Here is a 24,819-nt window from a genome sequence, read left to right as displayed (position 1 = left end):
AGATTTCTACAATGATGCCATCTGGAATAAAAAAATAATTTTACTTTTGAGAGCTGAAGAACAATGTCCTCTTAACTTACATGTTTTTGGTTAGTTTAACAAAAGCTGTAAAGCCTACAATTCATGTTTTTAGACTAGACTAACATGCCGGAAACCCTACACAACATTTTTACCAAACTAGAGGGTTCATTTTTCAGTTAATGTTAATAGTGATCATTGGAATAAAAAAAAAAGTGTAGAATTGCACAAACCAATCTCACTTTATCAAACGTTTGTTAAGGAAAGCCTTTGTAGGCTTCCTCTAGCCCCCTTCTTCCATAGAGGTTTGAAACTGACTGACATTTATATTTCGGGTCTTCTAGCCCCATCTTCAATAAATATCTGAAACATTGGGCCTGAGTCACAAATGTAAACTCATACTTTTGTGTAAGTTTACTACTTTCTTTGGTATTCACAAACTAGGAGTTTAATTGTAATTGTACTACCCTGAAGACTCCGTAGTAGGGGCGGACAACGCCCCCCATATAAACATAGGGCAGGCCTATTTTTTAAGTTTGAAGTCTCCACCACAAGTGCGGAGTCGACGCAGTCGGAAAGTTATTATTAGTAACATTAAACTTGGAGTTTGTGATACCCCAAAAATGGTAAACTCACACAAAAAAGTATAGGTTTCCCTTTGTGAATCAGCGCAGAGTGAGCTTGTTATTTAGTCTTCTTCTCGCCACATCTTCCATAGAGGTCTGAAACTGACTTAGCATTGCTTTAATAAATGAAATTCATACAACTTGTTTATGACATGTAGAACTATATATACCTGTATCCAGCCTACATCACTGTTCTCATCAGAACCATATTATTAGAATTGATCCACATTTAAGCCTGGGTGTTCGTTTAACTAGCAACACAAATTCAGCATTATTTGTAATATGCTTAATTGTGCAGCACCATAATCTTTTTTAAACAAGATACAATGATCAGCGTCATCTGCCTGCTATCTTTGTGTATAAAAGATAGTGTTATAGGCACATACATATTTGTTAGCACATGATCAGAGTGCCATCAAAATTTGCTGTTCGATCGTGTCATTCACCCAGGCTTCACTTTAGTTGGAATACACTGAATTGTCGGCAATTATCTCATGGGAATGCCTTCTAGACTGTTCATCAATGCTATAATGGTGGGATTCCCGTCAGTGGCATCTCAACTGGGGCTATCTCTTGACTGTGCTGCAGATACTGAAATATCGCACTACACCAATTTACTTAATTAGGTTTTAATTTAATTACATTTGCAGTTGAGACGTACGACGAACCCTGGCAAGATCCAGTTAGCAACTGCCAGCACAGTATTCCAAATCCTTTACCATTCTACATACTATGTCATAACCCAGCAGCAATTGCTAGGCTACAAGTTATATATCTAATCATCTTGCTAATACATTTATAAGCAACACATCTCCCTTCCCAATATTTGTATGACGTAAACCGAACACTGAACAATACACTAAATATACAATACATATATACAACATTATATTATAATAAGATTTCACTAGATATTATTTACATTCAATATGCCCCTTTATTATTCTAACAAGTACTCTTTCAAGAATCCAGGCACTTTTATTTTCCTTCCACTCCTTCTCACATTAGTTGCCTCCTTTTCCTTCATCATCTTCTTATCCATCGGAAACATTCCATCCTTATCCTTCATCATCATCTTACCCCCCTGACTCTCTCTCTTTTTCACTCTTGCCACCATTTTCCATCTATTTTCTTACTACCGCCTCATTACATATGACCTCCCTTCTCATATTCCACCTCTTTCCGTCTTCCAATTTTACTCTGTACCTCTTCACACTCACAATCTGTTTCGGCATAGACCACTTAACTTGGTCTGCACTAGATCTCCACTCTGGTTCTTACCTCCTCTTATTCCATCTTTTACCTCTTTTGTAAACTCAGACTGTTTATTCTGCAATCTGCTCAACAAATCGTTCTCATTTGTTACCTTTCTTCTTGTCCTACCTATCTATCCTGGTACAGCTTTGGTACCCGGTTTCCTCTCATTTAATAACACAAAGGTAATTCCATGGTAGTGGAATGTGGGGTAGTACAATAACTCCACAATAGTTTCTCTATTTCTTCCTTTCAAGACAAACCATTTTGCAAAGACAATTGTATATTTCCACTAAGGACTCTATTAAACCTTCCAACTTCTCACGTGGGTGTCCAACTGTCGTCCTCACATGCCTAACCCCACAATGCATCAAGTACACTTCAAATTCCTTTTATTTAAACTGGGGACCATTATCTATTAACACTTCCTATGGGTAACATTACTGTACGAGATTTCATTTCATTCACCAAACTCACTGCGGGCATCTTAGAATAATAATCTACCATCACTATGGAAAATTGCTTCCCACAATCCTCAAAATCGAATGGTTCAGAAATATCCATTGCAACTTTTCACCATGGTTTGCATGAAAAGGACATGGGCAGCACAGATGTTTCTTATACCACATGTTTTTATCACAACATACACAACTCACACAGTTCCTTAGAAATCTTTCCACCTCATGGTCTACACCCGGCCACCAAAAATCAACTCTCACTTTTCTCTTTATCCCTTACATTCCTCCATGACCCTCATGCAAAATTTCCAACAATCTTTCTATTAACTCAGTTGGTACAACCAACTTGTCTCCTTTTCTTACAGTCCCATTGTGGCATGATAATTGTGACCCACATTTTTATTGTTCGTCAAGCCAATCACTCAGTCTCCTGATTTTGACCACTCCCTAGTCAAATGTTTTATGATCCTCTGTATATTGAATGGTTTCAATTCTACTACGTTTACAATACGTTTTTTAATTTCTTCAAATGCTTGCTAGCACACATTTGGCCATACGCATTTGTGACCTTTCTTCATTAGTACTCGAAAGGGCTGTGCCAAATCTGCAAAACCTTTGACAAATTTAGCATAGTTTCCACTAAACCTAAAAAAGACCTAAATTGATCCTTATCAACTGGACCTGACACCTTTTCTATAGCTTCCATCTACTTATACCTACGTTTTATTCCTGCATGAGATATAGAATGCCCTAGATACTCCACACTTTTGTACGCACTTTTACACTTGTTGATTTCCACAGTGAACCTAGCTTTTTCCAATATGCCACACTCCTTTCTTAATAACTCATGATGCATCATCTTATTTTCTGCCCACACTAAGATATCATCTTGGAGAAATCTTACATTCTCCACTTCGACTAGCAAATTGTGTGTCACTCTCTGGAATACCGCAGAAGCTGTTGCCAGACCAAATGGCATGCGTACAAACCAGAATGCTCCTATGGGTGTTATAAATATGGTTAAATGCCTAGAATCTGGGTGTAATAATACCTGATTGTAGGCACTCGATACGTCAAGCGCTGAATATACTCTCCCTCCTTTAACACCAGCCAACCGCTCATTTATATTTGGTACGAAATGACGGTCCACCCATATGCAGTCATTTAGATCTCTTAAATCCACACGCATCCTAATATTTCCATTAGGTTTGCAGGCAATTACAACTGGACTTGACCATTCAGATGACTCGATGTGTTCTTTAAGCCCCATCTCCAATAACCTAGTCAATTCCACCTTCAACGCATTCTTTAACATCGCAGGTGCATTTATCACCTTATACATTTTTACAATCGCTCCCTCCTTTAAAGCTATTTTGTGCACAAACATATTTAAGCATCCTAGTTTATCTCCAAACGACTTTGGAAATTCATCCTTCCTTATTTCCACGTCCTTATGCTTTACTGATAACACTTGTTCCACAGCATTTGTATTCAACACTATATTTAAACCTTTTTGTTCCCTCCAACCAAGTAAACTTCACCCCTTTTCTACCACATATATCCACCATGAAATCTCTCTTTGTTTGAAACACAATGTTTATGGGAAATTAACTTCCTCCATACCCAACCAACTCCACATTTGACCTCAATAATTCATTTCCGCCACATTTCTTGATCAATTAACGTATACCATGAGCATGACTCCTCCTACATTTGCACCATGACACAATTCAAAGTTACCATACATGTAGCAGGACAATATTGTTTATTCTCTAACATATTTACCCTACTTTTGCATGCTTCTTGTACTTCTACCATTTCATTCTGTGATTCTTTCAATATTTCACATAACATCGGTACTTTATTATCTTCATCTGACATACTTACACCATCTTAACCTGCATTCTCTTCAAGTTGTTCAAAATTTACACTTTTTCTTTTGAATACACGCTGTACAAAAATACCTCATAAAATTACATCTGAAACACTTAGCCTTTAAGCTGGACAATAACCCAATTATGCCTTGTAGTTTATAATTCTACATCTATAACATGCTCTTCTTACATCAATTATCTTACTCAACTTACTTTTCTCTTTTTTATACTTATCAAATGTATTCTGAAGGACACTGTTGGAGGGTGGTAGTAAAGGTATCTACGGAGAAAGAGGTCATTGTTAGGGCCTAAAAAAGACTTTTGCACCAGCACTAAATCCAGCCCTGTCATGGCCTTTCTGTTTTCCTATATTTAATTAACAGTCGGGTGATTAGGAAAACTGTGAAGCATACTTTAAAGTGCATGCTAATTACATTTACTGCTATATTCAATGCTTCAAGTTTGAAGGTGATTTTACTAATGTTTTTTACCAGGAATAATGAAAATGCAACTGGGTGGTGGCACATATGGGGCTGGGGCCCAAGGTCAGCTGTGAGATAAGATGCACTGAAGAGGGGTGGTAGAAAAGTTGATAATGAAGCCTGTAAGAGAGCACTCTGCAGAGTCTGGGGTCAGGTGGAGGTAGTAATGAAGAGGGATTCTCCCTGAAGGCTCGCACGGAGGGAGCGTGAGTAGTGTCACTTGCCTGATACGCCCACCTTAGAAATCTCCTCTTCCCATTAAAGGGTCATTACATTGAAAAAAACACTTTTTGAGAGTGATAACATTTAGAAAGAGATGTGGAAAAGAGTGTCTTTTATTGGACATAGGTAGACTAAGAAGAGATAAAGGAAGGCTAGAAGCAGGCCTGGCTAGACATGTAAGCGACAAATCGGGCCTGTAGTGGCCCACCCAAATGCACCCTTGGCCCACCCAAATAAAAGTTCCTGGAGCCGGGCCTGCTCCACATTATTACTTTTCTTTTGCACGAGTCACCTCGTCTGCTGAGGTACTTGCCCACCAGACGCCATCTTCAGACGTTAATGCCGCAAAATCGTCAGTTTCCGCAATAACGTTTCTTAAATGGTCCAGCTTGCAGCTTCACAAAACAGTTTCCAGCCATTCAAACATCAGTTAGGGTTGGTCCTGGAAGGGGTGTATCCCATCTTCATCGCCATATGAAAGCTCATACTGCGTCAATTTACCTAATTCCGTTTGAATTAAGTTGCAGTTAAGACGTACAACCAACCCTGGCAAGATCGAGTTAGCAACTGACAGTACAGTATTCAAAATCCCTTAATATTATGCTTACTATGTCATAACCCAGCAGCAGGTGCTAGGCTACAAGTTACGTATCTAATCATCTCGCTAATACATTTAAATGCAACAGATACATTCACTACAATGTGTGATTCCCTGTTACATGAAGAAGGATGGGCTTGTTCTAGGTTCTGCTTCCTTGAGCAGAACGGGTTTACATCTTGGCAGTTCTGATGCTACTTTAATTTAGTTTTAGACGTGGTGTCCATGAAGGGAGGTATGCAATGGGTGATTGCAACATTGCTGATGTTGACAAAATGTTGATTTCTGGTCCATTTCGTAACATTTACATTTTATTCTGTTTAACACTCAGGATGCAGAAGGGACAAGGATGGATATTTCTGGATCACTGGAAGGATCGATGACATGCTCAATGTCTCAGGTAAAATTTATGTTTTTTCTCATTTAGTTGGTATTGTTATAATTATGCTGAAATACCTTAACTTCGTTAAATGAACATTGGAACATCTTCCAACTGATCATTTAGTCACATTTTGAATATTTGGGTTGCCACAATAGTCCCCATCATTGATCAGGTATTTTAATTTCGGATACTTTATTCGCCTCAAAACGTGCTAGAGAAAGTCACCTATATCAATGGCCATCTTAAGCACAACACTTGTAATACTATCTGACTGGCAGGTCTCACTCAAAAATCTGTTTAGTGCCACAGCTCTCAACGATCCAAATATTCTTTGCTATTTGCAATGGTCCCGTTAAGCGGACACTTCTTGAGTCATTTAGATAGCATCACATGCGGCATAAATCCACTTGAAGGGGCTTGAGGCTTGGTACCGGTCATGACTGTTACTTTTGTTCATGTATAGATAGACCGCGGAAGCCACCATGCTAGTTGCAGGACCAATTTTCTTTATGAGGCATTTGCAGTATTCATGGTTTAGTAATCGCTTGTGATGTGTATATATCATGAATGCATGCTAAGCAGTACCTGATTTCCAAAGCAATCTTTTGATGCATCTACAGGAGCACTCCCCCTCGCTCTCCTCCTCTCATCAATTTTTTGAAAAATCTTTCTGCTCTTTAGACTTTGCATACGTTAGGATCGGTTTTAGGGAGGCATTAGTCATTAATATAGTCTGGGAGACTGGGATAAAGGGTTGCCAAGTTATGGACAAGCATGACAAAGGTAGCAGGTAAAAATGAAGGTGTCACACTTTGACAATCACAGGTTTGGAGCTAAAGACTCTCTCCACCTTTAGCACAATGGTTGTAAGGCTAGCCTACCTCGCTTGTCAAGAAGCATGCTGTCCCTGCTACTGAAACTGGGTCCCAGACCCCGCTGGAGTGCCTCGGCACCAAAGGAGCACACCCATGAGCTGTTGTATCACAACTGAAGTCTCCGCTGCAGGCGTAGGATGTGGTAGTGCACTGGGAGAACTTAGGTGGGCAAAGAAAATGGACAAGAAAGCAAGACTCTGGACACTCAAGATGGAATAAAAGGAAGAAATCTAACAGACGAGAAGGTGGAACACTAAAACATGGTTTGGGGAAAAAGTGTAAAAAAATCAGACACAGAGATGATTGTATGGCCTGCATCCACACAAAGTGGTTTTCCAACATAACGATTGCCTGAACTCCCTTGCCCTCCCTAAATCCACAAAAAGTGTACGGTTCACCACTATGATGCTTTCTGTGCGGCTGGTGTCAGCAGGAAGCACCTGCCTTAATTCACACATTAGAATACCTTTTTAAGTTAGCTGAATGGCTGGGTAATGATAGCCCTGTCTGCTCCATCAATAAGGACCAATATCAGTAATTGTGAACACACCCAGCTTTTCTACTTGTATATATTTACTTACTTCCATTTTTGGTGGGAAATGTACAAAAGATGCACACTGATTGGTCATACTCTCCTCATTGCCCAGCCTTACAAAGGAGTGCAATGCTACTGTCTTGGTCCATAGACATCACAGAGATTGTATCCTGCTCGGCTCGGGCCTGATGGAGCTCATCTGAGTTGCCATTAGCACGTATGGTAGCCTGGCAGCGTCAATATCTGACCTCAAGAGAATCAGAAGAAACTAAGGGGCATATTTACAAAAAAATGTCAAAGCACGGAGCTATGCCAAAATCTGCAGCGCCATGCTCTGACATTTTTCTAACATTTGTAAAATGCACGGATACGTCGTATGCACATACGTTTCCCCTAGCGCTGGTGCAAAAAATGCTGCCTAGCACCAGCGCAGGCATCCAGCCGCAATGTTGCAAAGGTGCCTGAGCTGCAGAGGTGATTGTTTATGTGCAGGAAGGAACACCTTTCTGCACAATGACAATAATTCGTGGAGATTTGATCTTTCGATGTGTGCTGCAGGATGCAGCTCACATCGAAAGAGCAAAAAACGAGGAGAAATTGATCATTTCTCCTAGTAATGCCTGGTAAGCCATGGCGTTAGAGTGGTTCTGTTTTTGGCGCTGCCTCAGCCTTGGAAATCTGAGGCAGCCTTAAAAAGCAATGGGTGTTGCCATGGAATGTCCACAGCAACACCTATTCAACGGCCCTTTGCCGCTGAGGACTGCAGCGTAAAGGGGCATATTTACAAGGTGGCTTTAAGCCACATTAAGTGGCTTAGCTCCACCGTGTAAATATGGGAAATGGAGCTAGGCCACAGGAGCGTCAAAAATAGTGACGCTCCGGTAGCGATAGGGTCTTGTACATATGCCCCTAAGAGTATGACACATGTAGTTGAGGACTGTTGTATTATTTGTTATGTTCAATTTATGTTATCCATTAGTATACAAATTCCACCCTGTTCACTCCGTCACTTCATTCCACAGTGTGTGATAAGTGCAGAATCAAAAGGAAGGGATGGAGAGTAGACTGAGAATGTTCTGTTCAAGATTTCAGAATCCTTTAAATTTGGGGACCGCTTTTACCTCTACATTGTAATGGGTTCAACAGTGATTGCCAACAACTCAAGCTGTGTTTTCCTCCTATGTTGTGTCAAAGAATGCCCATTAATTAAAAGGCCTGATGCATAATTCTGTAAATAATACATAGGATTCGGTATTCCCATTATGAACACCAGTATATAATTTCTTTATAATTGGCAACCTATGAAAAACCTACAGTCAGAATGCCAGCACCATAGGCTGTAGGCAGGTCTGGTCAGCATAACTGAAGCAGCTATTTAAAGCAACTAGAAAATAATTTTGCCTTTCTTTTTTCTACTTTATTTTTTAGCTTACGATGACAAGCAGAAAGAACATGTTTATTCCTTGCACGCCTGAGAGAATTAGAGAAAAGCTAGAATCTTTATGCATGTTTCAACACATTCAGAGCTAGAGCGGTTTACATTTTTTTTTTTTTATCTGGCTTCTTTCTGTTCAGTTGTTTTGAATATCTGTTTGCAACAAATAACTAACTAGGTTTTTGATGTGTTAAATTTTGCACTAGAGGTTCTATTTGTATTCTTCATGTTTCATATGAAAGAGCTACTCACCAAGGTTTTAAGTGGTTTGTGCGAAAGGTGATGGTGTGACCATGTGTTATATAGGATAAAGTACCGTCTGCAGTACGTGATAAGGCTATTGCTAGTTACTTCGGCCTCTTCCTCTATATGGTTATAGAACTTCTCGGTGACTTGCAATATCCATATAATGTACAGCAGGGGGTATTTATCCCTTATATGTTAAGCTTTCATCATTTGATCAGTGAAATTACACTGAACTCTTACCTTACATAAGAGCCGAAAAGTTTTCTTCAAGCCAAATTCTTGGATCCACCACTAAATCTACTGCAACACAGTCATTTTTTAATTTTTATTCATAGTCTGTGTTTATCGTGCCCACGTATGCCCTTTGGACTGTATTTGTATATTATTTAAATTTAATTATGTATGAAGCACTATAATTACCAGTAGAGACTCTGGTTTCAGTGCACCTGAAACAAAAGAAAACTAGTTTTACTGGACCTGAAACAAAAGAAAAAAAAGGGAGGGAGCATTGTTAGATCGGTGAAAGGGTAGGCAGGCGACAGGGGAGAAAGTGGAGGGACTTATCATGAGTAGAGAGTAAAGAAAAGGCAGTTCATTTTGAAATAGGTAGGTTAAATGATTGGACTTCTGAAAAGACAAGTAGGTTATTCGAGAAAAACTTTGAAGTTCTTTATTGTAACTTTGTGGGTCGGTACTCACACATACATTCTCCTACTCTATGTTTGTCAGTATCTTGCCATTTTGCATGTTCAGCTACATTGGGAAGACAGTGTGGACATAGCTTAGCTCTCACACAGTCGCTGCAGCAAATAATGCACTCAATTTTGAAATTTGGAACATTTGATAGAATTTCCAATTTCCACTTTCTGTAACCGGAACATTGTATTCATCGAGACACGCAGGCAGCCATCCTGCTGCAGCAAACTTGCTCTTAAAATACCGCTTATTACAACTATGTTCCCAACTTTATTTTATGATTGGGAGTTGTAGTGGTCTGCTGAAAATGGGTTCTCAGGATAAAAACCCAGAAAAGTAGTACATAAAATGACAGTTTAAAAAAAAATCTTTAATAGTCGAAGCAGGGCCTGGTTAAGCAGTGTAACAAATGCATCTCAAGTAGTACGTGATTTGGTAGCGGTAGGCACTAACTATTGTTTTTTTTATCTGTTTTGTAGCGGTGAAACTCTTATTCTATTTCCTACTACCTCTTTGATAGAAGGATATGACAGTGATTGCTGTGTGAACAAGGTACTTTTCTGGCTGCATAGTACCATCATCTAATTCAGTATTCTAATTGGCACTTGGGTCATGGGGAGCGCTGCTAAAGCAACGCATTTCCTCCCACCTCCAAAAAAGAAAAGGATATGGGTGGCATCTCACAGAAGTTAGTGCTAACAGCATTAATATTTCACAGGAATACAATCTTGTAAAATACCATATTGCCTTATAAACCCCTGCCAAAGGCGGTTCAGGCCTATAACAAGGGGGAGGGCCTTTAAGAACTGGTATAACTCAAGGCACCAAAGCTATAAGGCTATTAGAACATTCCACCCACTGAAGATAGAATGTTCTAAATTAAAAAGTGAGAAACAGAAAAAACAGGATGTTGAATAGGAAGGCGCATACCAGCCATACTAGCCCTGGGGCACTTATGGAGCTCCTAGCTTTCCAGTGTTCTAATAAATCATACCTTTCAAGAAAATATTATGCTCAACAACAGAAGATGCAGAATTGACAAGTATAATATCTTGCGTCAATAATTTCCTGAAGAGGCCCATCTTTCATATAGGAGTATATTTTGGCCAACACTCACAACATTCTGCTAAATATTCATGAAAACTATAGAGCCCTCCAAATTTAGACTTGAACTTCATTGTTGAAACACATATGATGGCTTTGCATAATGTCAATGTGCACACTGCATTACCATAATTATCCCACCCCATGTCCCCTTGACAGCTTGTACCGAGCTTCTGCACCACATTGTGGAACAAGGAGAGGTTCTCCAACCTTAGTTTTGGTGGTCTCACAGTCCACCTCCTGTAGACCTTACGCAATTCCTAAGGAAGTGTGGCAGATGTTGGTGCCCCTCCTAACTGCAGGGGGGCGCCGAGCCATACTTCCCAGACATGTCCTGTAACTGCCGTATGTTGTCAGCATTTGGCATATCCACAACAGCTCAGGCTCAACATTTCTGATTCACGGAAAAGTGCCATGAGATTATTTTACCCTGTCTATCACTGCACATCCCACCACAGCAAAAGTAGCATTTTCTACATCTCTACTTAAGCTTGAGAACTGCTTACCATAGGCCCTTTAAAATGTCCACATTGCCAGCATAGTTTTCACTAGGAGCATTTTTTAATGAAAACATTGTTTTATCAGTTTCAGATAGCAAAGGGAATTTCCTTTTTGGTAAAAGTAGTCTCTAAAACCACTATACAAGTGTTTATACTATAGACATTAATTACAGTTTGCCCAGAGTCAATTATGTTTATGCAAGTGTGAGAAACTGCACCTCAACTGTGCTAATGGCATAAAAGATGCCATGGTTTGACTCTCCTGTCACTGTAATATAGAGTTCATAACTCTTCAAGTGGAATTTCTGCCATTTTTGCCAATTTATAAAGGGTTTTTTCTCCACCGGTACTAATTCTAGTAACGGAATTTCCTCCAATAAGAGACATCATTGCAAACATACTTCTAGTGAAGTGTATGAGTCCAGTTGAATGGATCTGATGTGGATGTGTCCCTCTATTAAGAGTAAGTGGAAAAGAATGGCATTACCATTTCCACTGCCAATGATAAGTACTTGCATGCAATAAATAACAAAATCAGTGATTTTTTAAAACGCCAACTCGTGCAAAACCTACATTCTCATTTTTTTTCCACCATGCATTTGCCACGAATATTTTTGGTGCAACTTCTGCACATGCTTTGCTGGATTTTTCACTCTTAATATAGTGTGGGGTTTTCACCATCTTTTCAACAATCTTACATTCAGGCCTTTTCGCATATGTTGGCATAAAGGCAGAGTTAACTTAGGTGATTGTCTTCTGATTTTGGGGACTCAAAATAGGTGTATTATGCATAGTTGATGGAAAGAAAAAATAGTTCCATTGACCTTGCGAAATTTCGATTTGCATCATGCTCTAAATTAGGTTCTACATAATTTCATTCACTGTGGTAACATTTCAGAACTGGCAGAACTAAGGATTCTATATGTCGTCAGATGGGATTAGTCATATGCTAAACTGGGAAAAATGGAAATACAGATAATTCGCAAAATAGTGATAAAAGGAGAGGTATATTTCTGATTGTTGTAATTATTTGTCCTCACACATACAAACTCACATACGCACACACATACACACCCCACCTTTTCATGCTTGCTCATTGAGATCATTAAAATCTGACTCCCCCAACAGGTCACCTTCTTAGCACTGCAGAGGTGGAGTCTGCGTTGGCCCAACACCCGGCTGTGGCGGAGGCCGCTGCAGTCAGCCGGCCACATCCAGTAAAAGGGGAGTGCCTCTACTGTTTTGTGATTTTGAAAGATGGAAAAAAGTTCACAGAGCTCCTAAGTGCAGAGCTGAAAAAGCAAGGTACTGTTATATTATTCTCTGTTCCATGTACTGTCCTTTGTCATTTTATATGTGCTTGTGCCTCCTAGATCTTTCTTTTGTGAGATTTTCTAGTCCTTGGAAGTTCTGAAAAGTCATGCTGGTGACTTCCCTGTGACTCTTCTCTAGACTGAGGTACAATTGTCCAGACAGGAATTTATTCCCTTGGTAGTCTTATAGGAAAATTGACCAATCAGGTAGAACTGAACTTTATCTTGTATCTGACGATTGCATTCTCTGGGGTCTCGATGAGCCTGCCTGTTCAGGGTGGCGTACCAAGTTCAATGCAAGCAGGTTGATTTTGAAATCCTAGTTGTGGTGTTAAGATGGCACTGGACATATAGGGGGCATGCAAAATTCATTTGCATAAGAGCAGCGATCTCTTAATAAGAGAGTTATTTTGAAAGTGTGGAGTTCAGACATCCTTGCCAGAATTGTGACGAAGGTCTTGGGTATTAATGCAATAATCTTTAGCAGAAAACACACTATGGCCCTGATTACGATGTCCGGTGCAATACCGTTGTGGGAAAGGAATCCCCAATTAGGTTGCGACTGCACATAGTGTGGTCGGAAACTTCAATTTTTCAAGTTTGTGGGGCGGACTGAAAACGCCTGCAGCACAAGCCCCCATTGAAAAATTGAAGTTTGTAAACATCCATGCACCATGCGGGGATGTTGAGGGGGGCATGCAGAGGAAGGGCAGGATGCAGAGGACCAGGGGGCAAGTGGGTCCTTCTAGGGGCCCCCAATGTCGCTTTCCGACAGCCTTTACATGTCGGAAAGGCCAACATGGAATGACTGCGGGAAACTGACATCATAAGCCTGACTGCAATAACACCGTCCTTAAGGGATTATGCTTCCTTTCTGACTGACAGACGGGCTACTTGAGCCCGTCGGAACCTCGTCGGATTCACCCGTGGGTTTAAACTCCGACCGCTGTCATCCAAATACAGCGGTCGGACTTTAAACCTACCATGTCAGGCGGAAAGTCTCCGACTGCTGGTCAGAAGCTTTCCGCCCAACATCGTAATCTGGCCATAAATTACATAACCATGAAGGTAACCATTACCCCCTCACTTCTTCCTTCCACAATTTTCACTTTTTATTTCACAGCGTACCATGTCATCTTCCCATTTTTGGGTTGTACCGCAGAATACTAGTATTATCCCTCATAGGTATGGTTCCAATCAAGAGTTGATTCTCTTTTGATCCTCTCCATCACAATGTTTCTCCACCCACTGGGAGTTAAATTCCCAAACAACCCGCTCTGGGGATCAATCCTACCCAGCTGTGTCTGCCTTAGGTTTAACTCCTCAAGCATAAACACACCCCTTCTTTAAAAACCCTTTGCAAACAGCAGGGCTAAAGGCACCCACAATTCAAGTTTCCTACACCCCGAGACCTTTCTGAAAGTTCATATGCCTATAGGTAAAGTCACATTGAATACAGGTTCCAAAGAAGAAGCTTAGACTTCTGAGTTGAAATTGGCCAGAACTATAGCGCATCCAAACTCCTGAAACAAACATCTGCACCTCAAAGGCAAGGTTGTTCAAAACTCACCCAGAGCCCTTGAAGAACCTCACAAAGCATACGACCCTCACACACCAAGCCAGAAGCACTGCTTCAAACACCTCGAGATCCAGCTCCCAAACTTCCTTCAGGGCCCAGGGCCCCACATCCAAGTATGTCTCCAAACCAGACTAAGACGAGCACTGTCGGACAATGGCTTTTGCAGTGTGTGCTACACAAACTCTTAAACAGTACTGTAATTGATGCAAATGCAGATATTTTCTCATTGTATGTCTGGCTTTCATGTTGTAGTTCGAGAGAAGATTGGACCGATCGCTACTCCGGATTTTATTCAGAATGCCCCTGGATTACCAAAGACACGCTCAGGTAATTATATAATAGAACTTTGTTCTTTATTTTTAACTATAAACCAGTTGTTCAAAGATAGAGACATATTTAGCTGTGATTTGTTGATGTGCGAAGATTGTATACCTACACATGTAGTTCAGTATGCAAACACTGCTTTTTTTATTTATATTCTTATTATTTTGTTTCACAAAAAAAGCATACATTATGTTAATCACCGTAAATGTCTACAACCGTATAGATGTAGTGATCTATTGCACTAGCCACAAAGACCCAGTACAAGTTTGTATGGATCAGTTGTATAAAGGGTTTTTGCATTCACAAATCTGAGGGTTTGAAAAATCAGAGGGTTTGAGAATGCTAAAACCCTTTTACTTATGTGTGAAATGCAGTTAGCGATTTGGAATAGCGAATCGCTAAATGAATAATAATTCTGTATCTGGTAGGGGCATGTAAGCGTCCCTTCAAATACCGAATCAGTACCATATGTATCAATGTTTTGTGACCACAATACAGTCGCAAGACATTGATATTTTACCGACACCCAAGTTGGGGTGGTAACCTGTTTACAAAGAGAAGGGGGTTCCCTTGAGACGCTTTCCCCTTTGTGAATGTACAAAAAACTTTATTTAAAAGGAGGCGGAAGACCCTAGGACCACTGCCTCCCCTTAAACAAACAAAAAGAAAAAAAGGTTTTTTTCTTTTCAAACACAGTCTTGTTTCCTTTAAGGAAAACAGGTTGCATTAAAAAAAAACAATTGCTTAATTAAAAAGCATTCACCGAAATTGTGGACTGCTGACCCCAGCAGGCTACTGTCCCTGTGATTGCAGTGAATCGTAGTGGGTCGCAATTTGCGACCTATATCATTAATATTCGTGAGGTAGAACGAATTGCGACCCAATACGATTCAGTGTTTTATGAACCAGCCTATTAGTACATAGGTCGGTTTGCAAAATACTGCACTGGTCTAAAACATACTGGTTGAAAATTGCGACCAGTATTTTGCAACAGGTGCTTTGTACATCTGGGCCTATGTTACTTAATGCAAACCACAGCAGCTACTCCTAATATTGTATTAGGTCCCGGAGGCTGAAACCCTCCAGTATTAATATAAACAGGCTTCCATGGTTGCCATCTGGCGTATGCCAACACTACTTAATTCAGAATTAAAATAAAATTCTCCACGTGACAGTCACTAATGTAGAATGTACCTTTATTATATGGTGTTCAGGGTGATAATATTTGTTGTTCTCGCTTTGATTTGACTGTGTACTATTTTTTCCAGTGTATTTATTTATGAGCAGCATAGTTGATTCAGATAACAACCAACCAGACTGTTTTTTTTTTACAGACATCCGGTTGCTATATGCACTGGCTGCATTTGTGTTTAGGCCTTTGGGCTTTAGTGAGCTGTTACAATGCATCAATTTAAGTTTCTCTTATTCTCATTGGGTATGGTGCACTTGACCCTTAGATGCACTACTCGGCGCCATTTACAATCTGTCCATCCAATTTATGTTAAATTGTTGTCCTTTTCTGTGTTTTTTTAAAAAATTGATTAGGTGCAGCCTAGTAGTAGTCACTAAAGCCTGCTAGCTACTGTTTACAAACATGTGCAGTTCACACTACCTTGAAGCTGGGCTTTCGCTTTAGTGCACATCAGTAGTTCATTAGTCTACAGTCAAAAACCAAGGGAAACTGGGAAAAGCCCATCATGAAAACATCAGAAAAATAAAAAAGTATCTCTGTTCTTTCCTAATAGGTAAAATAATGCGACGTGTCCTGAGGCAAATTGCCCGGAATGAAAAAGACTTGGGGGACGTCTCTACTCTTGCTGACCCGATGATTGTTGAACTGTTGTTCAGCCAAAGGTGCGAGGCTGCCTCTTGAACCTTCACTTGTTTCCATCTGCCCTCGAGCATGCATCTAAATACAGGAACCGAACTCTGAGGCTGGTCCATAGGGTCTCCAATCCAAACTGTGTGAACAAGTCAAACATTCCATCTTGTGCATTTGTACCCCATCCCTACCTGCAATGAATAGGTGTTATTGTCAAACCCCGACAACTTCCTACTGTGCTGTTACTGCATGTGGACAATGATACTTTTATACTCATTGCTTTAGGGTGTGATCATTCTGCTGCTGAAGTCTTTTTTATGTTTGAGCCAAAGGGTGTTTTTAATTTCAGGCAGCAGGTTTATTTTATTTATCTTTTTCTGGCTTTTTTTCCAAACTCATAAGCAAGCAAACGTAGTAGGAGATTCGAGCATTAATGCCAAAGCTAAGGACATTCAAATCGTTTTGCAAAACTAGCTCTTTGATTTGGACATTTCCTGTATCAGAGTTATGGACAGCACACTCATTTGTTGTCGATGGCAACAAAACATAGAAGTCTCTAGTGTGGCTAATAGGAAGATCTATCAATTCATGGGGAAAATGATTGGGTATTGCCTCAACAAGCTTATGTTTCATACAGGGTTATCGGTGGAGTATTCAATAAGCTTTGGCAGATAACTGGTAGATTTATTTCTGGCTCTTCTGATTCATGTTCTCAACCTAGGAGCCAGTAGTTGTTGCCACCGGCAGACCTCATGCATTTTTGCGAACTGTATCCTGCAAATATGCTCCTCTGTTGGTAAACTGGGTCAACTGTGACAAGCTGTTGGATTGGAAAGTTCCTCTCAGCGTAAGTGGAAGCAAGTGCAGTTGTGCCAGGTCCAGGGAAACTACTCCAGGTATCCGATAGGCAGCAGAACCTTGGACCACCTGATGGTGGGTGAACTTGATTTGCCAAGATCTGTAGCATGCTAATAGTCCAGGTGCGAGGTGACAGCAGCCCGAACCCTGACCTTAAAGTTTCACCGCTCTTCTCACTTACAAACCAGCCTTCAAGAACCACCTCCTCCTATGTCAGGATCAAGTCCAAAGATATTTCTTTAGAACACTGTGGAACAAAATGTGGTCATATTACACAAGCTGCAAAAATATGTGTAAATCAATTTCCCCTGTTTCTGGCACCATTGTATAGTTCTGGGGCTTGTCCCTGGTGTTTCTTTCTGTGGTTTACAAATCAAGGGCACATCAGTACATTTTAAGAAGACAACATCCTTTATATTAACTGTATATGGTCACTGCAGGACACATGCTGGCAAAGATGACAAAAATTGCCTGGGTCTCAGAACTGTTCAAATTGCAAAAATAGGGCTTTCACTTGAATAGCTAACTGCCAGTGTACCTTACATTTTTTTAATACATTATACAAGCTTTGTATTTTGGAGGTTGAAAGAGAATACTAGGTCTTTTTGAATAAAAACTTTTGTGACAACCAACTAAATAAATGTCTGTTTAGGCCTCCAGGGTAAGTGCTTATGAGACATACCAGTCCACCAGAAAGAGCAACAGTAGATGTATAAAGGTGGTAAAATTACGGTGAGAAAACAATTGTAAAACAAGTTATTATTTTGATTTTGTTATTAGGATTTCTGTTTCTATCAAAAGCAGACCTTTACATCTAGGGACTCTCTTCACTCAACCTTTGTCTAGCCTCGTATATAGAAGGCTCCTCCTATCTCTCCGGTGTTTAATTTGTAAATACAAATACAAATAAGTGTAGTTGCCCCAATTTTGTTCTTAGGATTCTGCCACCGGCGCAGCCTAAAGCAGGGGTTTCTGAAAAACAGGTCTGTTTTTTATGCCACCTCATTCCTCTTTCTTCCACCACTGACACCTCCTGTTGCTTTATCTCACTCTTCCAGATGCTTTATCTCATCCCAGCTTTCATCCTTTGTTATTGTTTTTCTATTTTTCTCTTTATTTATGCCTTTCACTCCCCTCCTCTGGGTCAAAGTCAGATGGTGAAAAATGAAGTCTGGAGTGTTAGTGCCCATCACCCGTAACACCTTCACAAATGTAGCCCAATACCTTAACAGTGGCTTCAGGAAATGGATCAGGGTTTTTAATACGACTACTGTTGCAACAGACTCTGCCTAGAGAGTAAAAAGAAGAAGCAAAGCATGTAGTGGCTCCCAAAACTTGTGCAATGTGATTAAGGGTAGAGTGGGTTTGTGTGACCGATTAAGAGAATTGATGCATGTTGAGATATACATGATGCTTCGAAAGGCACTGAGGAATGAGGACTAATAAACACTTGTCAAAACTATGCATATAAGGGGAGATTTACTAAGATTTTGCGCTGTGTTGTGAATCGGCGCAAAAACTTTTTTTCCCAATTTACTTTCCAGCGCTAAGCCTGTTTAGCCCTGTAAATAACAGAAAAGTAATGCAAAGCAGCGCATGGCGCTGCTTTACATTACTTAGCGCCATGGGGGCGTGACAAGGGTGGAGCATGGGCTTTCCCATGCACCCACCAAAGGTTGCTCACGCTAAACCCAATTTATTAAATAAAGTAGATTGGGTTAAGCGTGAGAAAACTGCGCCCTTTCAAAGTAGGTGCAAGGAAGGAGAAATGCTTTCATTCTCCTTCCTTTTCCAACTTTGCATGCGTGCTGCATTGTGCAGCACGCATACATAGTCGGAAAAGCTTTGCATCTTGTCTAGGCATGGTATTTGTATAGGAAGGGTACCCTTCTTGTACAAAACCTATGCTAGACTCACACACACACCCTAGCGCTATGGCGCTAAGGTGTGTGCGTGGTGCATGGCAGCTGTAATCAGCGCCGGCGCAAGGGAGAGGGGAGAAGAGAGCCATAATATGGTGCTCTCCTGCTTTCTCCCTGTCGTGCAACGCAGCGCAGCCTCTTGGGAGGCTGCGCTGCGTTGCATGACTTTTTGGTAAATCTCCCCCATAGTGTGGTGTGTCTATAGTTTGACAGAGACTTTTAAAATGTCCCAGTACTTTTCAGATTTTCAGAAATAATGTACCTCATTGTCTGCGAGTCATGACCATCTTGATTTCCTGTTGGTCACATCCTCCAAAGACTGCACTGTATTTATATGCTGTAGAGAGTATAATTTCTATAATAAACAAATGCTCACCAGAATAAAATTGTTAGGTACCATTACTTAATAGCAGTTTAATTTTGGACTTGCTAGTTAAATAGCAACCAACAGTCAGAGAAGAGTCGCAACTGAGCACTAAATGTATTGTAGACATGTATCTGTATATAACATTATTTATCAAGTATAAGTTTTTGATCCGAAAATTCAATGATAAAAACATTGGGAATTTAAAGACAATGAAGAGTATGTGCAATAAAACGATCTACTTTTTGCATTTTGTTTCTAGGTTAATTAAGATGTAAAAAGAATGAATTTCCAAAAATGTTTTTGTAATATTTTGTTGACAGTAAAACTATCAGAGCCATTTATTACTGTATATATCATTCTGTTAAAAGAAAACTTCCTTTTACGTGGTAGTTTCTGCCAACTTTGATACTTGATGTCTAATTTACATTTATTGTTTTCCTATTTTGCTTATGTTTTCTTATCTACTACAAAGAAAATCTTCCAGTTTTCGATTTGCCATTAAAAACCCAAAACATTGAGTGAAAATATATTTGCTGCTTAATGTTTTTGTGGTTGACGTTTTGGCCTAATACTGTGGTTTTCCTGTAAAGTTAAAAGCTAGGCAGTCAGTAAACCTGTGGTAGTGCAAGCGTGTACTTTTACCTTACACAATGTTTTTCAGCTTGCAAAAGTGAAGCAAACACATTTTTTTTCTATTCCCTTTTTGAGAATATGAACGCCTGCGTACTTAAATTAAGTCTGACTGTCAAAATTTCAACCAGTTCAACTTGACAGATTGTTACAAGTTTGTTATTGAATGACATGAATGGCATTAACACTGACTGTAATAAACTTTGACATTTTCGAATATGTTGAAGACGTGCAAGCCTTTTCTAAATTATTATTTTTGTTAACCTAATTATGTTGAATTCTTCTCTTTGAGTATTACTGTCATCAGAATGGGCAGAATGGGTGTCTGAGCAACAATTGTGATGTATTACTAAATTCTTCTGCATGCATATGTAAGTTCCCCTTAACTGTGATTCCATTTCCTATAGAAGAAGACAGTTTCCATTAAAAAGTGCCATTACTGTCAATTGCTTCATTATTAAGACATTAAGCTGTGCAGGTTGATATGTTCATGTGAAGAGTTGCCTTCCGTCCGCTTATACCTCCTTGGTGTAATAAAATGCAACTTCCATCCTCCCATGTTCATAATAATGCGTATTGTATACATAGTTCACACCTGCCAGATGTCTGTTTAACAAACTGTATTTTGATTGATAAACAGTAGTTTCCAATGTGTGCCATATTTACTACCATGAAGAATTGTCATATGTCAGGTTCGTTGTTCACTGTCTTAGAGTCCTTGGTTGGGCTCTCGCTAAGATAGCAGATTGCTGACTTTGTTGCAAATGACTCAGAAGCTACTGCTATGCATTTACAACTAATTTCAGGGTCCTCCGGTGTTAATGGAGTTAATGAACTTGCAACTAATGGCTTATTAGTCATAAGAATAGCATTTGGGTAAATAAAGGCTTTGTTAAAAAGAATGGTTGTGTTGGATCCGTTTATTCATGGTCTTTCACTGTGAATTGTGCTTCTGGTGGTGTTTTTTAAATAGCCATGTTTGCTTTTCTAATTTTCTAAATATTGGAGGAGTTTAAGACACAAGTTGCAGTTATATCTGCCATTTCAGAAAGAAAAGAATCCTGATTACCCAGGACATCTAAAGTTCGGAAAATAAAATTCCAAAAAGGGCACTTACCAACTAATCAGCTGTCTGATAGAAAAGAGTTTAAGAACAAGTATCCTGCACCACTCTGGGACCCAATGTCACATCCTCCCGGTCCACCACAAGATCAACACTTGATATAATCTGCATGCTTGGGACATCATGGCATTAGATAATTTTAAATGTCTTTGGAGAAGTATAAGAAAGCGCCGTCCTTTCATAGGGGTGTGTGCTTGACCACTCTCCCTTCTGAAAGTAGGACCCAAATCAAGCACATTGTGTGGGAAGTTATATGTCATACATAAGATATAATGTTTCTGGAAGGCCACAGATGAGGAAGTATTCCCAAGTCTGTTCTTACCTTCCTTTAGGGACATTAGTTCTGGGGATTCTCTGTATGGAGAGAACTGACCCACTGCTGTCAAAGAAAATTGAAATGGAAAATAGCTTTATCAACCTATGTTCGTTGCCATCATCACCATCCCACAGATATACCACTAAAAGGTCAAATGTATGTTTTCTGAAATCACATGCCAAAAGAAATGTAGAAGGCTTTTTCAATCTCAAACCTTAGAGCTGCACATTTGCATATTATGAGAGCCCTCCCATCCCTGGACTTTATTATCTGTGCATGTGCCAATATTGTGATTGAATATTACTGCATATTCTGGAATCATCCTGCATTAAAGAGCCACCTCAAACATGTCAGTTTTATCAACACTGCCATTTCCTATAGATTTAAGCATTATTAATGACAATGCTGCCTAGGGCTTCCGACATAAAACTACATTTAAGAAATGGCAGACAGACATGAGGCCTTTGGTGCTGGAAAATGAAAACATGAGGCCCTAGACGCTTTCTACTTAACAAATCGTGTAAAACATGCATAATTAATTCTTAGTTTGACCTCAATATGACTAGTTTAGATTTTGTCCTCACTATAAGAATGTAATTTTAACTCATAACGGGGGGAGCGTAGCCAACGCGTCAGGATGGCGGTCGCACTTTGATAGTGCTCCGGACCATTCCGTCATCCACGTTGAGATCCGCTGCCATCGGTGCCCCAAAGACCCCCACTGCCTCCTTGGTGTGCCTGCCAGGGACAGGAGCTCCATACCTGCCGTTTCTCCCGGACAGCCTGCGAGGGAACACATCAGCCGAGATGCCGGCCGCCGATCTCTGTGGACTCAAAATGGCGGCACCCGGCTCCCGGCCCTGACTCTCCTGCATTGTTGGCTCGCTGTGGGCTTTGTGACCCCCGAGGTTCCATGCCGCCGTGTATGGTGCCCCTGGCTCAGCTGCACATCTTGCTGCCTGTACGGGTGCCCGCCCCCACCCCCACCTGGCCATGCTCCATCATCCTCGGATCGGCCTCGGGGGGAGGTGAGTGGCGCTGGAACTTGCCCTCGGACTCGGCCGCTGACTAGAGCGGCAGGGGGCTGTGCCACTGGTAGCCTGCTGCTTCACCCGGGCTTGGGCCTGGCCCTGATCTGGCCCCCTTTTCCCCGCGGAGGGGAGGTGAGATTCTCCTGCGATCTGGAAGTCCCTGGGGCTGTCCGACCGGCGATCGGGCGGAGGAGAGCTGCTGTCTGAGTCTCCCACCGAGTGCCTGCAGCCCTGCTGCAAGCCTGACTCCACCGCTGGTTCCATCACGGGGATTCCACGGAGGACACGCTCCGCCGCGGAATGGTGACTGTGGGTTCTCCCGTCCCCCTGGACAGGCGCCGAGATCCACGTGTGGTGACTTCCCAGAAAATTCATCTCGGAGGCCTGCAGGCCTGAGGCCCTGCGGCGTCTACTGTGAGGTGAGGGGTGCCTGCCTGCTTCACTGCCCACGGAAGTGCCTGTCTGAAGGGGGGTGAGTCGGCCGTCAATCGGGCGGCGGGGGCAGTCCCCCCATCGAGTGATCCGGTGGCCCTCTCCTGAGGGTGCCCCGCGCTCTACCTGGCCCCGGACTGTGGGAGCGCAGTAACTTGGCCCGACTGGGCTGTGAACCCCCCGTTCCCCCTGGTGCTGCAGTGATACGGGGGCAACTCGACTGCCATCTCGGGCAGTGGCGCCTCTGAGGCCGGCCCCCCTCTTGGGTGGCACTTGCCTGGCCTGGGGCTCCAGAGGAGAACTGAGTCTTGGGGCCTGAGGTGAAGCTGTTGTGGGACTACGAAGCGGCGGTGCGTGCAGTCACCATCTGGCTCGCTGAGGTGCTGGCCCCCCTCCTTCCCCTGGTGTTCTGGTGGGGTGTGAGGGGTGTTTTGGCTGCCGGTTCAGGCAGTGATGGTCCTGCCTGTGGGGTGTCCCTCCTGGATGGCCTTGTGCTGGGAGGTGGTGGTCGGCTGCGGCCTCAGCCGGTGGGTCTTGGTCACTACATCGGGTGGCGGTGTCTCCTTGGTCCCGGCCTCCTACTAGTCCCTCCCGGGACTCAGACCTCCTCCCTCCCCTCGTCGGCAGGTGGCTAGCTTTGGTCCCTCCGCTTCAGCGAGCTGGGAGTCTTGGCTTAACACCAACCTTGGTCCCCGGTGGATCCGTGCACCTGGGCTCCTCCCGCTGACCCTCGTGGGTCCTCTACTGAATACATCGACGGTGGTCGTGGCGCGGTGTGGCCCGAACATGCCTGGCTCCTTTCTCTCCTCCTTGGCCGCCATCCCTTCCCCAGCCTGCCTGGCCGCCCGGAGCCCATGCTGTTTTCTCTCACTACTCAACAATAGCCATGGGCAGAGACAAGGTGCCCAAGACTCCCGCAACCCAAACCAAGATGGATCCGTTCACCACCATGGACTCCGGGGCAACTGGTGGTCCCGCAGACAAGGAAACTCCTGTCACTGCAGACCTCTCTACCATTCTCCAGGCTATCCGCACGTCGCAATCCGCGGTCGAGGGTAAGATCGCGGAAGTCCGAGTGGACATGTCCCTGATCCGGCAGGACCTCCGCAATGCTACTGCCCGGATTAAAGCAACGGAGTCCCACATATCTAACGTGGATGACGACGTTCAACAGCTCAAGATTCAGGTTACTCAACTCCAGTCCCACACGCAGGAGCTGCATCGGCAGGCCAAAGATGCTGAAAATCGGTCCCGTCGCAACAACCTTCGCCCGATTGGATTTTCGGAGGGTGTGGAGCAGAGTCGGGCGGTGGACTTCGTGGAGCGCAGGCTGATTCACGGTCGAGAGGGCACGTCGTTCGCTTGCTCCCCGCCTGCAGCCTGGAGCTCCTCCTAGACCAATCATCTTGCGGATCCTCAACTTCAAGGATCGGGACGCTATTTTGCGCCGAATCCCGCAAAAAGCAACCTCTTAAATATGAAAACCTGACGATTATGGTCTTTCCTGACTACACCCGGGAGGTCCAAATTCAGCGCCGTTCCTTTGGAGAGGTCAAGCAAAAACTTTGCTCGCTTAACATCCAGTATTGGCTTCTTTTTCCGGCCCGTTTCCTGAGGAGGCATGGACATGGGCAACAGAGGACCGTCCGCTGAGACTAACCGCCCAAACCCAGCCCCTTCCAGCGGCAATGGTGGTGCCCGGCGGGACATGCCAGTCCTCCGACTGAGACACAGGCGATCTGGTAGACGCAGGGGACAGAGGCGTGCTCGCTCAGACTTTCCGATGGGCCCTTCAAG

The 24,819-nt window shown here is 42.2% G+C and overlaps 1 protein-coding gene across 3 annotated transcripts in view; it reads left to right on the top strand.

Moving 5' to 3' along the window:
- ACSS2 (acyl-CoA synthetase short chain family member 2) overlaps positions 1-21,019 on the top strand; it is a 156,908-nt gene extending 135,889 nt beyond the window's left edge. Inside the window, exons 15-19 of one of the 3 annotated variants that reach the window (XR_014962136.1) lie at positions 5,864-5,932; positions 12,434-12,610; positions 14,450-14,524; positions 16,267-19,170; positions 19,270-21,019. Coding sequence is in view for 1 of the 3 variants with exons in the window: in XM_085607321.1 (XP_085463447.1) it covers positions 5,864-5,932; positions 12,434-12,610; positions 14,450-14,524; positions 16,267-16,394 (449 nt within the window). In the remaining 2 variants the exon portion in view is untranslated. Of the gene's footprint in view, positions 1-5,863; positions 5,933-12,433; positions 12,611-14,449; positions 14,525-16,266 lie in introns of all 3 variants that reach the window. The other 2 variants (XR_014962135.1, XM_085607321.1) reach the window with 2 other exon arrangements.
- Positions 21,020-24,819: the final 3,800 nt, after the last annotated feature.

The sequence above is a fragment of the Triturus cristatus genome, chromosome 5_2 (genome assembly GCF_964204655.1).
Source record: "Triturus cristatus chromosome 5_2, aTriCri1.1, whole genome shotgun sequence".
Taxonomy (NCBI): domain Eukaryota; kingdom Metazoa; phylum Chordata; class Amphibia; order Caudata; family Salamandridae; genus Triturus; species Triturus cristatus.
Note: the sequence above shows the minus strand (reverse complement) of the source record. Positions and strands in the feature narration are given on the sequence as shown.